At 43.2% G+C, this 15880-nt stretch overlaps 1 protein-coding gene across 1 annotated transcript in view; it reads right to left on the minus strand.

Moving 5' to 3' along the window:
* Positions 1 to 15880, minus strand: part of LOC124794759 (unc-112-related protein-like) — a 625792-nt gene that overhangs the window by 52023 nt on the left and 557889 nt on the right. Inside the window, exons 2-3 of the mRNA XM_047258377.1 lie at positions 6691 to 6924; positions 229 to 533 (exon numbers count right to left, since the gene is read on the minus strand). Of these exons, the coding sequence (XP_047114333.1) occupies positions 229 to 533; positions 6691 to 6924 (539 nt within the window). The remainder of the gene's footprint in view (positions 1 to 228; positions 534 to 6690; positions 6925 to 15880) is intronic.

Genomic DNA, 15880 nt, shown 5'->3' on the forward strand with positions numbered 1-15880 from the left:
CCGTGTACCTTACTTCGTAGGTTTTCTTTGACATCATCTCTCCGTCTGGTCTTCGTACAGCCGTTCAGTCGGAGTCTTCTACTGCACCTCTGTATGACCCGTCAATGCCACGTGCTCGATTTACTCATTTTATGATAGGTGGCTCTACGTATGCGAGTAAAGCTCATTCTTATTCCGTGTTTTCAACTTATCCTTAAGAATATCGACATGTGCAGGCAGGCGACTGACCGGTGTGACGGGCGAGCCGATGGGCGAGGTGTGCACGTTGTGGGCGGCGCGGTGCGGCGTGACGGGCGCGCACAGGAAGGGCTGGCCGCCGCCCCCGCCGCGCTCCAGGCTGCCCGTCGAGCCCGACGGGCTGGGCCCCCCGCCCTGCGCCGCCACGAACGTGTTCGTGTCGGCCGGCACTCCGTTCGAGGCCCGCGTGTCGCCCTGCGACCGCTTCTTGGCGCACGGCATGTCCTTCAGGTTGTACTTGAGGTGGTTCGCTTCCAGCGGCTTGCAGAACGACAGCTCCTCCGGGTGCCGGATGCCTGAAACCAAAAAAGTCCGCGTATTACTGAGCTCATCTGGTTTGACGTTACACTCTCTTTGTTGTCAGTACAGCATTCTTTCTCAGCGTACTTAAAAAGTTATTGTAATTGTGAAATACCGTGTATGCAGTATTACAACGACCTTCTTTCTTGCAGGACGTAAATCGAGCAGGTATACATTTGGCAAAGTTTCCTGGAGCACACGGTGAAAGCAAACGAACACAAACAAATCTACGCTACCGACAAAAATAAGTCTGAGGAAGATCGTAAGTAGGTTACGTATGGCTGTAAACCGAAGAAACAAAAAGATCTCAATGATGACCCTGCTGACTGACGAACTTAAGTAAAAAGGACACCTTAATAGTGACGTGCAGAACCATTTGACATTTAATTTCAGTGGTTTTCCATTGCATTTCAGTCAGTTGAAAAACTTTTGTGTGCGACAAATAAGCCACGACGTACTCTGATATCACCAAACAGTTTGCTGTGACATTACATTTTCATTCGCCTAAAGGCTACAGGATTATTTTGTTTGCCCCCTCCAAACTGCATCAGTTCTCGGATCTGTTCTGTCAACTGTGAACCTGTGTTCGTAAGTGAAGTGTTCAGTTACTTCAAACAAAATGTAGAGGAAGAACTCTGCTTAAAAGAATATGCATTAATTTTTGACAGTATGATGATTCGAAAGCAACTGTTGTGGGACAGTACTACAAAAGGGAATTGTAGTTATGTCAATTTTGCCGGCATTAGGCTAGTAGCTTCTAATGAACTAGTAAGAGAGGTATTAGTCTTCCAAATTTTATCACACAGAAGAAGTTTAACTGTACAGTCCCTTTTTTTAAATAGCATTCAACCTGACCTTATAGCCGAATTACTCCGTACACGCCTCCTGTTGGTGCTGTCATACGATTACTTGTCATGGCCCACTTCTGAACCTGCAAGCTTTGAAAAACTTGGGCTGCAACTATGACCCTGAGAATATTATTTCATATTTTAAACACCCGTCAGCTGAATGCAATGTTTATACCATTTTGGATCCTTGCCACGTGCTTAAGTTCGCACGAAAAACTTTGGTTGATAAATAGATTTTACAGACTAGTTGGTGCTGTACAGCGGGGTTACATAATTAATATAATGAAATGCAGGAGGGTGAAGGCTTGAAATTTGCCAACTCAGTCACCAAGTAGCACATCAGATTCCACAGTAAGAAAACGAATGTCTCTCTCGATGCTCAGACTGTGAGTTCAAGCGTGCTACATGCTACTGAATTCTTCAAATTGCATCAGCATAGAGATAAGGATCGGCTACAAACGCTGCGTTCATTAGAAAAGTAGACAAGCTCTTTGATATATGAAACTATAGCCATATTTATGGTAAAGGCTATTAACAATCATTGAATTTATTTAACATTAGTTTCTGTCAAAATTATTTTGAAGAGGTAGCATATTTTTTTGAAATCCATCTCCACTGAAGGTGTCCCCATTCTAAGGCAGCCTAGCAAAACATCTGCTCTGGATTTCTTGCTGCCAATTGAAGGTGTAGAAACGTTAGCTACAGAATTTCTTTTCCGATAGACAGTCCCATTTCAATATTTTTTACCGTATACAGTGTCTCAGGATTAACTGGAATTATCATTTTCAGGTATTAGTGCTAACGGAGGGTGGAATAATAATCCGAACACCGTTCACTTCCAGTCAGCTCTCTAAGGTCTACTATAAGGAAAAGAGCATAATATCTGGATGCAAGACAAATGTTCCTGGTTTTGAATCAAACTGTTTTTTCTCCCTAATGTTTTGTATTACATAGCAGGATTTCTCGTTAAAAAATTTAAAAATTTAAAATGTTGTGAGTGTGCCAGCTTTTTGAGAATATCCAAGAAAGTGACCCCACATATTGCAAAAATCCTTTGTGTGATCCAACTGCATTTACTCAGCAGGTTCATAGGTGTGGACTTAAATTTGTTTCTGAAGCTGTTCACAAAATTATAGTTTGTTGTGAGAGAAAATTTCGTAGTGTCGCAAACGTGGCAGATTTGGGCAGGGTTTACGCTCAATTCGTGAACTCGGTCTGTCGACTTGGAAGATATGCACGGAACAAAATTCATTATGGGTTGCATCAACATATGTTGGACTTAGATTAAGAGCTAATGCAAAAACTGTAACTAGCAAAGTCTAGCGAAAAACCTGTTCTGTGCGACAGAAGCTGACAAAAATCATTTTTTTTTCAAATGTTGAATACAGATAATAAATAAAGATGAATTGAATATTGTTTAATTTTAAATTTTGTTCATCCCTTTCCACAAAAACAACTAGAGCGGATGATTAGAATTTTCAGAATGTTAAATTCTTTGTAAGCACAAGACGCATTTTATTTCGAATGAAGGCCTTCTTACTTGTAATTTGACGGCCGATAAAGATTGGAGAGAACTTCGCTAGTCTGTTTGCTAATCAGAAAGCTGTATACTGACAACTGGATAGAGAGAGAGAGAGAGAGAGAGAGAGAGAGAGAGAGAGAGAGATATACGCTCACCAATATTCGACTTACTCAAACGTCACGACTTCGTAATACATCCGTTATTATCTTTGGGCTCTCTGACTGAGACCGATATCGAGAGTAACAGCTGAGCAACAATATACAGTGAGTAGGAGTTAATCAGGGAGTGTGTGTGTGTGTGTGGGGGGGGGGGGGGGTAATACGATGAGACGCGCATTGTTGATTTGATATGCAAAAACATGACGAGACAGTAAATTTTGGAACTTAACGACTGGCGTTTGGGATTACAGCCGCAGTGTGTAGTGAAAGTTGAAGTGATCTTTAGAAACATAGTACGGTTTGAGTATTACTAATAGCCAAGGCTTCATACTAAAACTACATATTGTATTTATACTCTTACTGAATAGTTAACCGTCGCGGTGAGCATAATTACAATTGTAGATCGTATGCAAGAGCTGTTTTACTGACTGAATTTGCGATTGCGGTAGCCATAAGCAAACGTGACGAACAGTTAATCGCGGTCGGAAATTATGATAAAGTACTGAAACTAGAACAAGTAATGAGCGCGTACATGCTAAAACTGTGGATTGTCACCAATTCACTTCTATTCAGCCAGTGGCCAGTTAAACGTCACTGCAGAAGAGTTTGCAACATAGTCGAATAGAGACTTAACCAGCGTACTTCTCCATGGAGATACGACAAACGGAGTTGCTGTGATAACTTCATCTGCGACATGGTAAGCCGTCGCCACTCCTCTCTAATGACGAACAGATGAGCTGCACTGCTGTGCGCTCTGCCCATAAAACTAAAAGAATTTCGCAGTTCATACTGTAAATCGTATGTTTCATTGTAGAACTTTTGCTGCTAAATTACTTGAAGTAAAGTATTAACTTCTGTGTAGCTTTGTTCGAACACCGTTAGTGGTAAGTTTTTTCTTTTACTTAAACTATCTTTCTTTTAAATTAATGTTGCTGCAGTTACATGTATTTTGTATGCCATTTGAGGGAACGTCTTATAAAAGTGTATGCTGTACTATTTTCAAAGTGAGTTGCGGAAAAGAGTACGCAAAGTCACTAGTAATTTCAGTTAACATTCGTGTAATATACGTAAGCAGAGTCTATGTCTTGATATTTAATGATATTTAAGGTCTTAATTGCATAAAAATACCGGGTATTTTGAGAGCATATTGACCGAAAGCGTTTTTTTTTATTATTTTGTAATCATTCACAGTAACAACCTAACCTAACCATTTTTCTAACAAAGGAAAATAGTCCATTATGAACTCACTTTCCAATCGGTCGCGCCCTGCGGTGATTCTTTAGTAACACAATAACTAAATCCAAAACTAAAACCGCTCAATACTTTAAAATAACAAATTATAGGTGTAAATGGACCACAGCTAAGCGAACGACAGGGCCATACCGAAATCCAAAACCTCTCGGTACAACTGTCGAAAAATCGGCGGGAGGACTGTACGGTAACAGGTCTCAGAAGCGTACTGAATAGGAAATTCGGATAAAGAACCGAAAATGACGTCACTATCGAGACTAACTTACTGCACCGATCGGTATGAACGATATAGAATAGGGCCCCAGACACAGATACTCGTAGAACATGCAGCAAGTAAAGTTAATTGTACAATTAGTAGAATTATTGATATGGGACAAAGGAGGTTTCGTTTGCTCGTGAATGTAATTGAACTGTAGCAGGAGTCCATATTAACTATATTTGTGGGTACAAACCAGTGTTTGGCCAGACACATTGGTGAAACATGCTGATGTGGTGGGAAAGGCACAGCGAGGAATTCTGCTAGGCTGGTGCGGAGCGTTAAGTAGCACATCTAAGGACATCCTGGCTATATTAATGGGCTATAAATGAGCTATAAATAAAAAAAAAATGGGCTGCGATATATTGAATGAAGAAAAAAGAATACGAAAAAAATACACGGAATTCTTGGCTAATGAGAAAGAAGTCAGTCAGTAATAAAGAATTTAATATTTCCAGAATGGCAGCAGGGATGGAATTACTGAGACATGGGAAGTAGATCGTTTCAATTTGTTTCTGATGCGAACGGAAGGCTCCAGCTAGCAGTTTTGGAGCCAAGTAGGCGAGTAGAACATTATACTACGTATCTGAATAAAATTGGTACGAGGGCAACGACCAGCTATGAATGTGGCGAAATCCGCACACTAGATCATCTCCTATGGGAGCGTGCCTAGTTGAAGATGTAGGAAGGACTTCCGGACAGATTTAAGAGCGGAAATTGCGTACAACATATTTAAAGTAAAGGAGGGCTTTTGTATTCTAAATCTTCAAAGAGATGCTGTCGCTCAAAAAAGCGGAAGTACAGTCGATAACCAGCACAGCAGAGACGAGAAAGGTCAGTAGAGGGGTCTAATGTAGACGACGAAGTCCGAGAGCTGTACTGTCGATTGGTCCAGTAACGGAAGAGTGGAGCGAGGAGCCCACTAGCGCACTTCAGATGACGAACAGGGATCGGCGAAATTCAAGCGATCCACTCTGATCCGTCGCCATGCTATCTGAAGGCCGCAAGATATTGCTGGACAAGACACCGTCGCAGACCTGGTACGCGCCGTACAGAAAAACTAGATAAATTCCAGTAGCAACAAAATGTGTTTGAGAGTCTGTGTTCGTAACAATATCGTAAATAATCGTAGTAGAAGTTGTAGTACTAACATTTGTAAGAGAAATTTTAGTAGTAACAGTAGTAGTGGTAGTTGCAGTTGCTGTAGAAAAATCGAAGTGGTGGTAGTGGTAACAGGGTCTTTTTATATTTGTAATAGATGAGTTGTTATTATTTTTGTGGTAGTACATGCAGTTGTAATAACACTAAACGCAATGGGTGACAAATTTAGTTTTAAAAACTGAATAAGGAAAACCTGGGGCTGTTTTTCCGCCACAGTCAAGGAAGGCCCACGTGAGAGACGAAAAAGGTGGCAAGGATAAGTTCATGTAGTGTAGCGTATAGGTAGGCATCTAAAAGGTAGAGCATACTAGCAGAGGGCCGGTTTATGCCACAAGCAGCGACACAAGGCGCCGCTTGGAGCGCCACAGGCGTCACAGCTTTCAGATTTGTATACAACAGAACGCGTCACCATTAGTAGTGGCCGCTCGGGTGGCAAGCTGGGGGGGGGGGGGGTTCCCAGGTGGAAGTTTCACAATTAGTAGCAGCACAAACTGACACGGATAAGAGATTACGAGGGACAATGGGTACGCCAAATGATTAGTCGCTTTTGCGGAGAAATTTTCTAGAGCCGACTCTGGCAGAAACAAAGAGATATAAGGAAAAAATAGAACGATACATTCTGTGAGATCAGCTCAGTAATCAAAACAGAAAAAAAATGATAATGATTTACGTAAATGGAATTTTACACCGGAACTGCGCATTCTTGTCACCGAGAATGTGGACTAACAAGGTTAAATGAATAGCAAATAGGAGAAAAAGCTACGTAGTTCTGGTGCATGACAGCGGGCAGTAACGAAAAGCGTGGCAAACAAAAGCTGTCGTAAATACTTCGTGTAGGCGGTATCTGTTAGCTGTTGGGAATGTTAAGAATTGCGTTATACAAAAGACAGCCGGACTAGTTATTTTATTAGCGGCTGTCGGTTTGAGACGGATACAGGTGTGCACAGTACTACGCACCGAGCTCCTTGCAGAGGTTGACGACGGCGTTGAAGGTCTTGATGGAGAAGTCGACGCGGCAGTCGAGGTAGCGCAGGTCGGGCAGCTGGACGCGCAGCGTCTTGTGCATCGGCGTGAAGTCGAGCAGCGCGTCCGCCTGCACGCCGTACTGGTCGAGCGTGGAGCGCGTGCGCGACAGCCACACGTTGCGGGCCGGCCACCACAGCGCGTGGTCCGACCAGTCGTTGGCGATGCCTGCAACACCGGGGCAACACCGTGGTGGTCACAAAAACACTGATAACGGCGTCAGTTCGACGACGAAGAGAGGCGAAAGGTTTGTTCGGCAGTGCTACATCCAATTCAGGGCACTATCTAACGATTACATCTCATACAGCCACCAAACTGCGTGGAATGTAATGTACTGCGAATTCATAGAAAGAAGGATCCTTTATTGTATGATTATATGATAGCGGAACAAACACTGGTAGCAGTTACTTGTGTAAAATATCTGGGAGTATGCGTACGGAACGATTTCAAGTGCAATGATCATATAAAATTAATTGTTGGTAAGGCGGGTGCCAGGTTGAGATTAGCAAAATGTAGTCATCAACAAAGGAGGTGGCTTACAAAACTTGTGTATTGCTCATCAGTGTGGGATCCGTACCAGGTCGGGTTGACGGAGGAGATAGAGAAGATCCAAAGAAGAACAGCGCGTTTCGTCACAGGGTTATTTGGTAAGCGTGATAGCGTTATGGAGATGTTTAGCAAACTCAAGTGGCAGACTCTGCAAAGAGAGGCGCTCTGCATCGCGGTGTAGCTTGCTGTCCAGGTTTCGAGAGGGTGCGTTTCTGGATGAGGTACCGAATATATTGCTTCCCCCTGCTTATACCTCCCGAGCAGATCACGAATGTAAAATTAGAGAGATTCGAGCGCGCACGGAGGCTTTCCGGCAATCGTTCTTCCCGCGAACCATACGCGACTGGAACAGGAAAGGGAGGTAATACCAGTGGCACGTAAAGTGCCCTCCGCCACAAACTGTTGGATGGCTTGCGGAGTATAAATGTAGAAATGTAGTTGTAGTAGATGTCGATAGCCAGAAGCATTTTTTTTAGGAAATGAAGATCGGACGATTTAGCGAGGCGTCCGGTGTGCAGTATGTTGCCTGAGCGATACGCGCAGTCTAGTGAACACTGCTACATTGTCCACAGCATACTCGCCGTGAAGATGGGCAACCTCGGTCACCGACGATGCTGAAATAAACATCCGCGTTCACGGTAACACGAATGAGCTGGAAACCACCTCTAGCCCGAACTACTCTCTCTACACACCGCGTCGCGAATTCCACGACGTGAATCAATTGGAAACACAGACCACATTACACGCCTTCGGCGGTCTACACTCCTAGTTCCGTACGGTTCAGTTAAAGGAGCGAGAACACTATGGCAACGAAGCTCAACGAACGTCGGTTGCCAGTGCACTGACGTTCGGCTTCTCATCCGTACCAAACTAACAGCTTTGGGCCAGGGGATTCGGCCGTGCTGAATCACACTAGGCTCGGATAATTTCCAACGTTGCTTCCGTTTTGTTATTCTTACTAACTAGAGATCGCAATTTTCTTTTTCACATCGTGCGTATCACTTTCTTAAGCTGCGTAATTTATCTCCAAACGTCTAGTATTTCCAGTTTGTTTTTATAATTGCAGTTCGTAGCGGCCCATAAAACATTCCCCCTCACGATGAAATTTTAGCAGCTTTGATGTTCTCTCCGCATTCCACTCTATACTTAGAGTATTTTTAAACACAATAAATACACACCCTTCGCGAGAGCAGGTGTTGTCTGCAGGGAAAACAGCGACTTTTGAAATTAACTTTTTCAGGACAGCCGCAAGTCGCGATGGTCTGTGCGTCCCTTAAGAGAATTAATGTGTGCCGTGCGCAATAGCCCTTCGCGAGGTGTCCGACTCAAAGTATCCATTGTATGCAGTTCTCTTCCCAATTTTCGATCCTTGACTGTTTAAGATAAAATTACATACACTCCCAGCAGCACTTCCTGTCAGGAAATAACTTACTGTCCAACAGAATCACTCTATTTTCACAAAAAATGATCAGTTGTGGCGGACATCAACCGTGCTAGGATGCAATATATGCTGCGGTTCAGTCCTATCGCAGCCAAAACCAAGTTGTCAAAGGCCATTTCGTCTGAAATTTGTCTAATTCCGTCACACAATAAATTATTTTCTAAACAGTAAATCATTTGACGTCTCCAGCTCGACTGAAATGTCGCTCCCTCCGAAACTCGCTGCCGAGTCTGAAAACATCACTGACAGGGTGTGACACGCGTCTCCGTCCCTTTCCGTTATAACCTTCAACAAATCTGGCAACAGTAGGGACACGCGACCGCGTGGCAGCGGTTCTGCGACGTCTGCACGGTTTAGCGCGACAGCTGCGCTCTTTCACGGCGATGGCCGATGCTTTGCCCGGAGAGCTTACGTATGCACATCATTTATCCCGCCTTACGTGATGTGTCGCTCCCACGATTTGGCAAATTTATTGTATCACAGTGTTATGACCAGATGTTATTCGTGTCAGTACGGTCCAAGTCCTGCGAGACATCTGTCCGTGTTATCGTAATTTTAGAATTTGCCTAAAATAACACGAGAACGACTAAAAACCACACCCACGATAAACTTTGTACCAAATTGACGGTCGTCAATCAGTTGCACGGATTCGATCGAGGTCTGCCTTACTTCACACGCTCGCAAGCCAGCATGCTACATACACGTTTAGCCGCTACACGTGCACGTACTAGAAGTAATACACAGCTGACATAAATATATCACAAATTAGCAGAAGACTGTCATCTTCTCTCCCATTTTTCATTTTCTTTCTCAGTTGTTCTTTCTGACTTCAATGTCTACACTTTTTTCAATGTGTTCCTCATTTGCATTGTGACTAATACCCGATCGCAGGGGCGGATTAATGAAGTTTCGTGGGTGGGGGCGCTGCCTAGGAGAGAAAGAAGACCCAGAGGTCCTACACCTGAAAGTTAAGAAACTACGGTTTTAAGCTGTTTTGATACTTAAAAATATCAGACAACTGCAAAAAAGTGATTCACCTTTTTATCCGGCTACAGACGTTCGGAAAAATTCAAGGAAATATACAATATTATTCGCTCAAGAGGACTCATTACATCAACAAGCAAATACATTGCAACTAATTTAGTTTCACCAATGACTTTGATCCACTTACCACCTGAAGATAATAGGTGATAATCAAAATACTTCGTGCTAATCAAGTACAACGACTGATGCAGAAATTCTCCGTAATTTCTAATTTCACTTTACAGTCGCAGCATCAATAACAGACCACTATGGATGACAATGCGTAAAAACTTGTGAGTAATCTCGAATAATGTGACTTTACTAACATTGATTCCGAAAAGTAATGTTATTGTGGTCTTCGGTCCAGAGACTGGTTTGATGTAGCTCTCCATGCTACTCTATCCTGTGCAAGATTCTTCATCTCCCAGTACCTACTGCACTCTACATCCTTCTGAATCTGCTTAGTGTATTCATCTCTTGGTCTCCCTCTACGATTTTTACCCTCCACGCTGCCCTCCAATACTAAATTGGTGATCCCTTGATGCCTCAGAACATGCCCTACCAACCGATCCCTTCTTCTAGTCAAGTTGTACCACAAATTTCTCTTCTCTCCACTTCTGTTCAATATCTCCTCATTAGTTATGTCATCTACCCAGCTAATCTTCAGCATTCTTCTGCAGCACCGCATTTCGAAAATTTCTGTTCACTTCCTGTCCAAACTATTTATCCTCCATGTTTCATTTCCGTACATACCTACACTCCATACAAATACTTTCTGAAACGGCTTCCTGACACTTAAATCTAAGCTCGATATTAACAAATGTCTCTTCTTCAGAAACACTTTCCTTGCCATTGCCAGTCTACATTTTATGTCCTCTCTATTTCGATCATCATCAGTTATTTTGCTCCGCAAATAGCAAAACTCCTTTACTACTTTAAGTGTCTCATTTCCTAATCTAATTCCCTTAGCATCACCCGACTTAATTCGACTACATTCCATTATCTTCGTTTTGCTTTTGTTGATGTTCATCCTATATCCTCCTTTCAAGACACTGTCCATTCCGTTCAGCTGCTCTTCCAGGTCCTTTGCCGTGTCTAACGAAATAACAATGTGATCGGCGAACCTCAAAGATTTTATTTCTTCTCCATGGTTTTCAATTCCTACTCCGAATTTTTCTTTTGTTTCCTTTACTGCTTGCACAATATACAGACTGAATAGCATCGGGGAGATGCTACAACCCTGTCTCACTCCCTTCCCAACCACTGCTTCCCTTTCATGTCCCTCGACTCTTATAACTGCCGTCTGGTTTCTGTACAAATTGTAAATAACCTTTCGCTCCCTGTATTTTACCCCTGCCACCTTTAGAATTTAAAAAAGAGTATTCCAGTCAACGTTGTAAAAAGCTTTCTCTATGTCTACAAATGCTAGAAACGTAGATTTGTAGGTTTACCTTTCCTTAATATATCTTCTAAGATGAGTCGTAGGGTCAGTATAGCCTCACGTGTTCCAACATTTCTACGGAATCCAAACTGATCTTCCCCGAGGTCGGCTTCTACAGTTCTTCCATTCGTCTGTAAAGAATTCGTGTGTGTTAGTATTTTGCAGCCGTGGCTTATTAAACTGAGAGTTCGGTAATTTTCACATCTGTCAACACCTGCTTTCTTTGGGATTGGAATTATTATATTCTTCTTGAAGTCTGAGGGTATTCCGCCTGTCTCACACATCTTGCTCACCAGGTGATAGAGTTTTGTCAGGGCTGGCTCTCCCAAGGCCGTCAGTAGTTCCAATGGAATGTTGTCTACTCCGGGGGCCTTGTTTCGACTCAGGTCTGTCAGTGCTCTGTCAAACTCTTCACGCAGTATCGTATCTCCCATTTCATCTTCATCTACATCCTCTTCCATTTCCATAATATTGTCCTCAAGTACATCGCCCGTGTATAGACCCTCTTTATACTCCTTCCACCTTTCTGCTTCCCCTTCTTTGCTTAGAACTGGTTTTCTATCTGCGCTCTTGATATTCATGCAGATGGTTCTCTTTTCTCCTGTAGGCAGAATCTATCTTACCTCTAGTGATATATGCCTCTACATCCTTACATTTGTCCTCCAGCCATCCCTGCTTAGCCATTTTGCACTTCCTGTCGACCGCATTTTTGAGACGTTTGTATTCCTTTTTGTTTGCTTCATTTACTACATTTTTGTATTTTCTCCTTTCATCAATTAAATTCAATGTATCTACTGTTACCCAAGGATTTCTACTAGCCCTCGTCTTTTTACCCACTTGATCATCTGCTGCCTTCACTATTTCATCCCTCAAAGCTACCCATTCTTCTTCTACTGTATTTCTTTCCCTCATTCCTGTCAATCGTTCCCTAATGCTATCCCTGAAACTCTCTACAACGTCTGGTTCTATCAGTTTGTCCAGGTCCCATCTCCTCAAATTACCACCTTTTTGCAGATTCTTCAGTTTTAATCTACAGTTCATAACCAATAGATTATGGTCGGAGTCCACATCTCCCCCTGGAAATGTCTTACAATTTAAAACCTGGTTCCTAAACCTCTGCCTTACCATTATACTATCTATCTTAAACCTTCCAGTATCTCCAGGCCTCTTCCATGTATACAACATTCTTTCATGATTCTTGAACCAAGTGTTACCTATGGTTAATTTATGATTTGTGCAAAATCCTATCCAGCGGCTTCCTGTTTCATTTCTTACCCCCAATCGATATTCACCTATTATGTTTCCTTCTCTACCTTTTCTACTCTCGAATTCCAGTCACCCATGACTATTAAATTTTCGTCTCCCTTCACTACCTCAACAATTTCTTTTATCTCATCATACATTTCATCAATTTCATCATCATCTGCAGAGCTAGTTGGCATATAAACTTGTACTACTGTAGTAGGCGTGGGCTTCGTGTCTATCTTGGCCACAGTAATGCGTTCACTATGCTGTTTGTAGTAGCTTACCCGCACTCCTATTTTTTTTATTCATTATTAAACCTACTCCTGCATTACCCCTATTTGATTTTGTATTTATAACCCTGTATTCACCTGACCAGATGTCTTGCTCCTCCTGCCACCGAACTTCACTAATTCCTTCTATATCTAGCTTTAACCTATCCCATTTCCCTTTATAAATTTTCTACCCTACCTGCCCGATTAAGGGATCTGACATTCAACGCTCCGATCCGTAGAACGCCAGTTTTCTTTCTCCTGATGACGACGTCCTCCTGAGTAGTCCCCGCCCGGAGATCCGAATGGGGGACTAATTTACTTCCGGAATATTTTACCCAAAGAGGACGCCATCATCATTTAACCATATAGTAAAGCTGCATGCCCTCGAGAAAAATTACGCCTGTAGTCCCTGCAACTACTGAAAAGGCTGCTGCCCTTCTTCAGGGACCACACGTTTGTCTGGCCTCTCAACAGATACCCCTCCGCTGTGGTTGCACCTACGGTACGGCTATCTGTATCGCTGAGGCACGCAAGCCTCCCCACTAACGGCAAGGTCCATGGTCCATGGTTAAGTAATACAGGAACAGAAAGCACTGGTCAACATAATACGCAAAGAGTCACTTACATGTTGTCCCCTTTTAGATCCGAAAGCAAGGGGAAACTACAGCCGTAATTTTTTCCCAGGACATGCAGCTTTACTGTTTAGTAAACATGGGCTCCAAAATGTGTATCTTAAGATGAATGAGCTCTACTTCATCTTCGATCCTGAAAAGAAACCACTTCTACTGAAAGCCCTTTGCTTTCCATATTTTGGGAGGAAATAGTCTGGACAAAAACAAGGAAAAATTATCTAATAAACATGGGCTGTAACACACATAGCTTAAGAGCTATGAGCACTTTTTCATTTTCGATACTATGGAAAAAATCTCTTCTGTTTAACAAGTGCTCATAGTTTTTAGGGTATCCATTTTAGAGCTCGCGATTATTAGACTTTTTTTGCCTGTTGTGTCCTTCAATATCGTTCATTCCTCCTGGGACGGCGTACACAATTCAGTTCTTCGAGTACAGCATGTGTTAACATATACTGTTTCAAGTATAGGTTTTGCTTTTTTTGCGACAGAATACGTCATTAGTGAGCCTTATGAATACTTTGGTCACAATCGTCTGTTACACGTTGTCGTTTCTTAAGTCACTCGTGTTTCTCAAGTCTGTAACACCGTTAGTCTTCAAACATCGACTGCACTAAAATGCAGTGTTTTCCGGGTAAGTGACGTGGGTGGGTGGTAGAACAGACGCGTCTTCCTGTTTTAAAATCACTGCTATTCGGTTTGAGCCGTACGAGCTGTGGTCCTGCTCTCGTGGGTGACAGCCGTGAAGGAGGGCTAACACCGTATTTCGTAACGGCGTAATCTAAATACGACGGATGGGTCGGTGACAGCTGCTAGATGCCCGCTCCCAACCTAACAATGTCCTCGAGGAGGAGCGGGCAACGGCGTCCGTGGCCAGGAAGTTGGCCGCCCTGGCTGCGGAGCGATCCATTCACTCCAGCCAATCTGGAGGGATGCCCTTTGTGCCGGACAGCAGCCAGTTGACGGGGCGCGCCCATTACTCTTCCCCGCGGAATAACAGCGTTTCTGCGGGAGTGCCGGCCACAAAGACGAAGGGTCGGGACCCAGTCTGTGCGTCGGCAGCGGCGTTGCGAGCCTGCTCCGTGGGCGAGAAAATACGTGGCAGGCTGGTGGGCCGAACGTGTTATAGGCGGATATATACTAGACATTAGAAAATGCGTGTGCCTGATGCTTCTTACTCGTTTTCTCTGACTGCAGTAGGCGGCGATGCGTACCAGTAACCGACGTGCTCTCACAAATGGTGGCAACGCTGCTTTAGCTAGCAGTAACTGACACGTCATCTGGTTCCCTGTCTCACTGTACATTTTGGCGCCAGACATTGATATGCAAACGGGTGAACATCAGTCGGGAGAAGATACACAGCAGCAACATAAACATTATATTTTGCGAAGTGCACAAGTGTAACTTGTGAGTGGAATTCGTGGGAACAAATGTATCGTGTCTCCCTGTGAACGTCCACAATAGACGAGCACGCAGATGAGGACGGATGTTTCGAAAATAGATGTAACTAATTGGAAAATAGACTCGCCAAATATTTTAGCGCAGCAAAATTACGTTTATAGGTAAAATGATTTCTTAGCTCCCCAGCCAAACTTACAGTAATATCATTTAGTTGTTGATGACAACCTACCAGCGTACAGTGATTTACACAGGGTCCTGCAGAACAGAGCAATGTAGAAAATAAGGTAAAAACCACTACAGAAATAAACCGTTTTTATATCTAAATTTCGCTAGCTTAATTAGTGGTAAAAACATGTTCTGCGTTCTACGGAAATGAATAAAAGTACCCACCCATGGTGGCACCAAGGTGTTGAAGCTTCTTTGGCCATTGTTCCTACAAACAATGGTTATCTGCACGACAGGCGCACACCAATTCCCATAATAACGCTAGCCAAAGTATGTGACGAGTTTCATAACCTTCTTGAAGTTTGCCACGCTTCCGGTGAGGGGTTCAAATGGTTCAAATGCCTCCGAGCACTATGGGACCTAACATCTGCGGTCATCAGTCCCCTAGAACTTAGAACTACTTAAACGTAAGTAACCTAAGGACATCACACACATCCATGCCCGAGGCAGGATTCGAACCTGCGACCGTAGCAGCCGCATGGTTCCGGACTGAAGCGCCTAGAACCGCTCGGCCACAGCCGGCGAGGGGCCATTCATCATATGTGAGAGTTAAATCAAAACTTTGCTCCAAAACGCAACTGTAAAATTAGGTAGAAACCAGCGCTACACAAGGCAGCAGGGGACGAAACTGTGCAGTTTTAAAATGTCAGGTTGTATGCACGTGCATGTAAAACATATTTTGAAAAGGCATACGAACCAATTGACAGAAATGTACTAATCAACATTTTAAAGGAATTCGGACTTGACAATAAAACAACAGAAATAATTAAAGTAACTTGACAAACACAACAGCAAAAGTAAAATTTAAGGGGGAACTATCAAAACTTTTATCTGGAGTAAGACACAGGGATGGTTCATCACATCTACTTTTTAACTGTGCGTTAGAGAAGGTAGTGAG

This window comes from Schistocerca piceifrons, chromosome 4, assembly GCF_021461385.2.
Source record: "Schistocerca piceifrons isolate TAMUIC-IGC-003096 chromosome 4, iqSchPice1.1, whole genome shotgun sequence".
Classification (NCBI taxonomy): Eukaryota; Metazoa; Arthropoda; class Insecta; order Orthoptera; family Acrididae; genus Schistocerca; species Schistocerca piceifrons.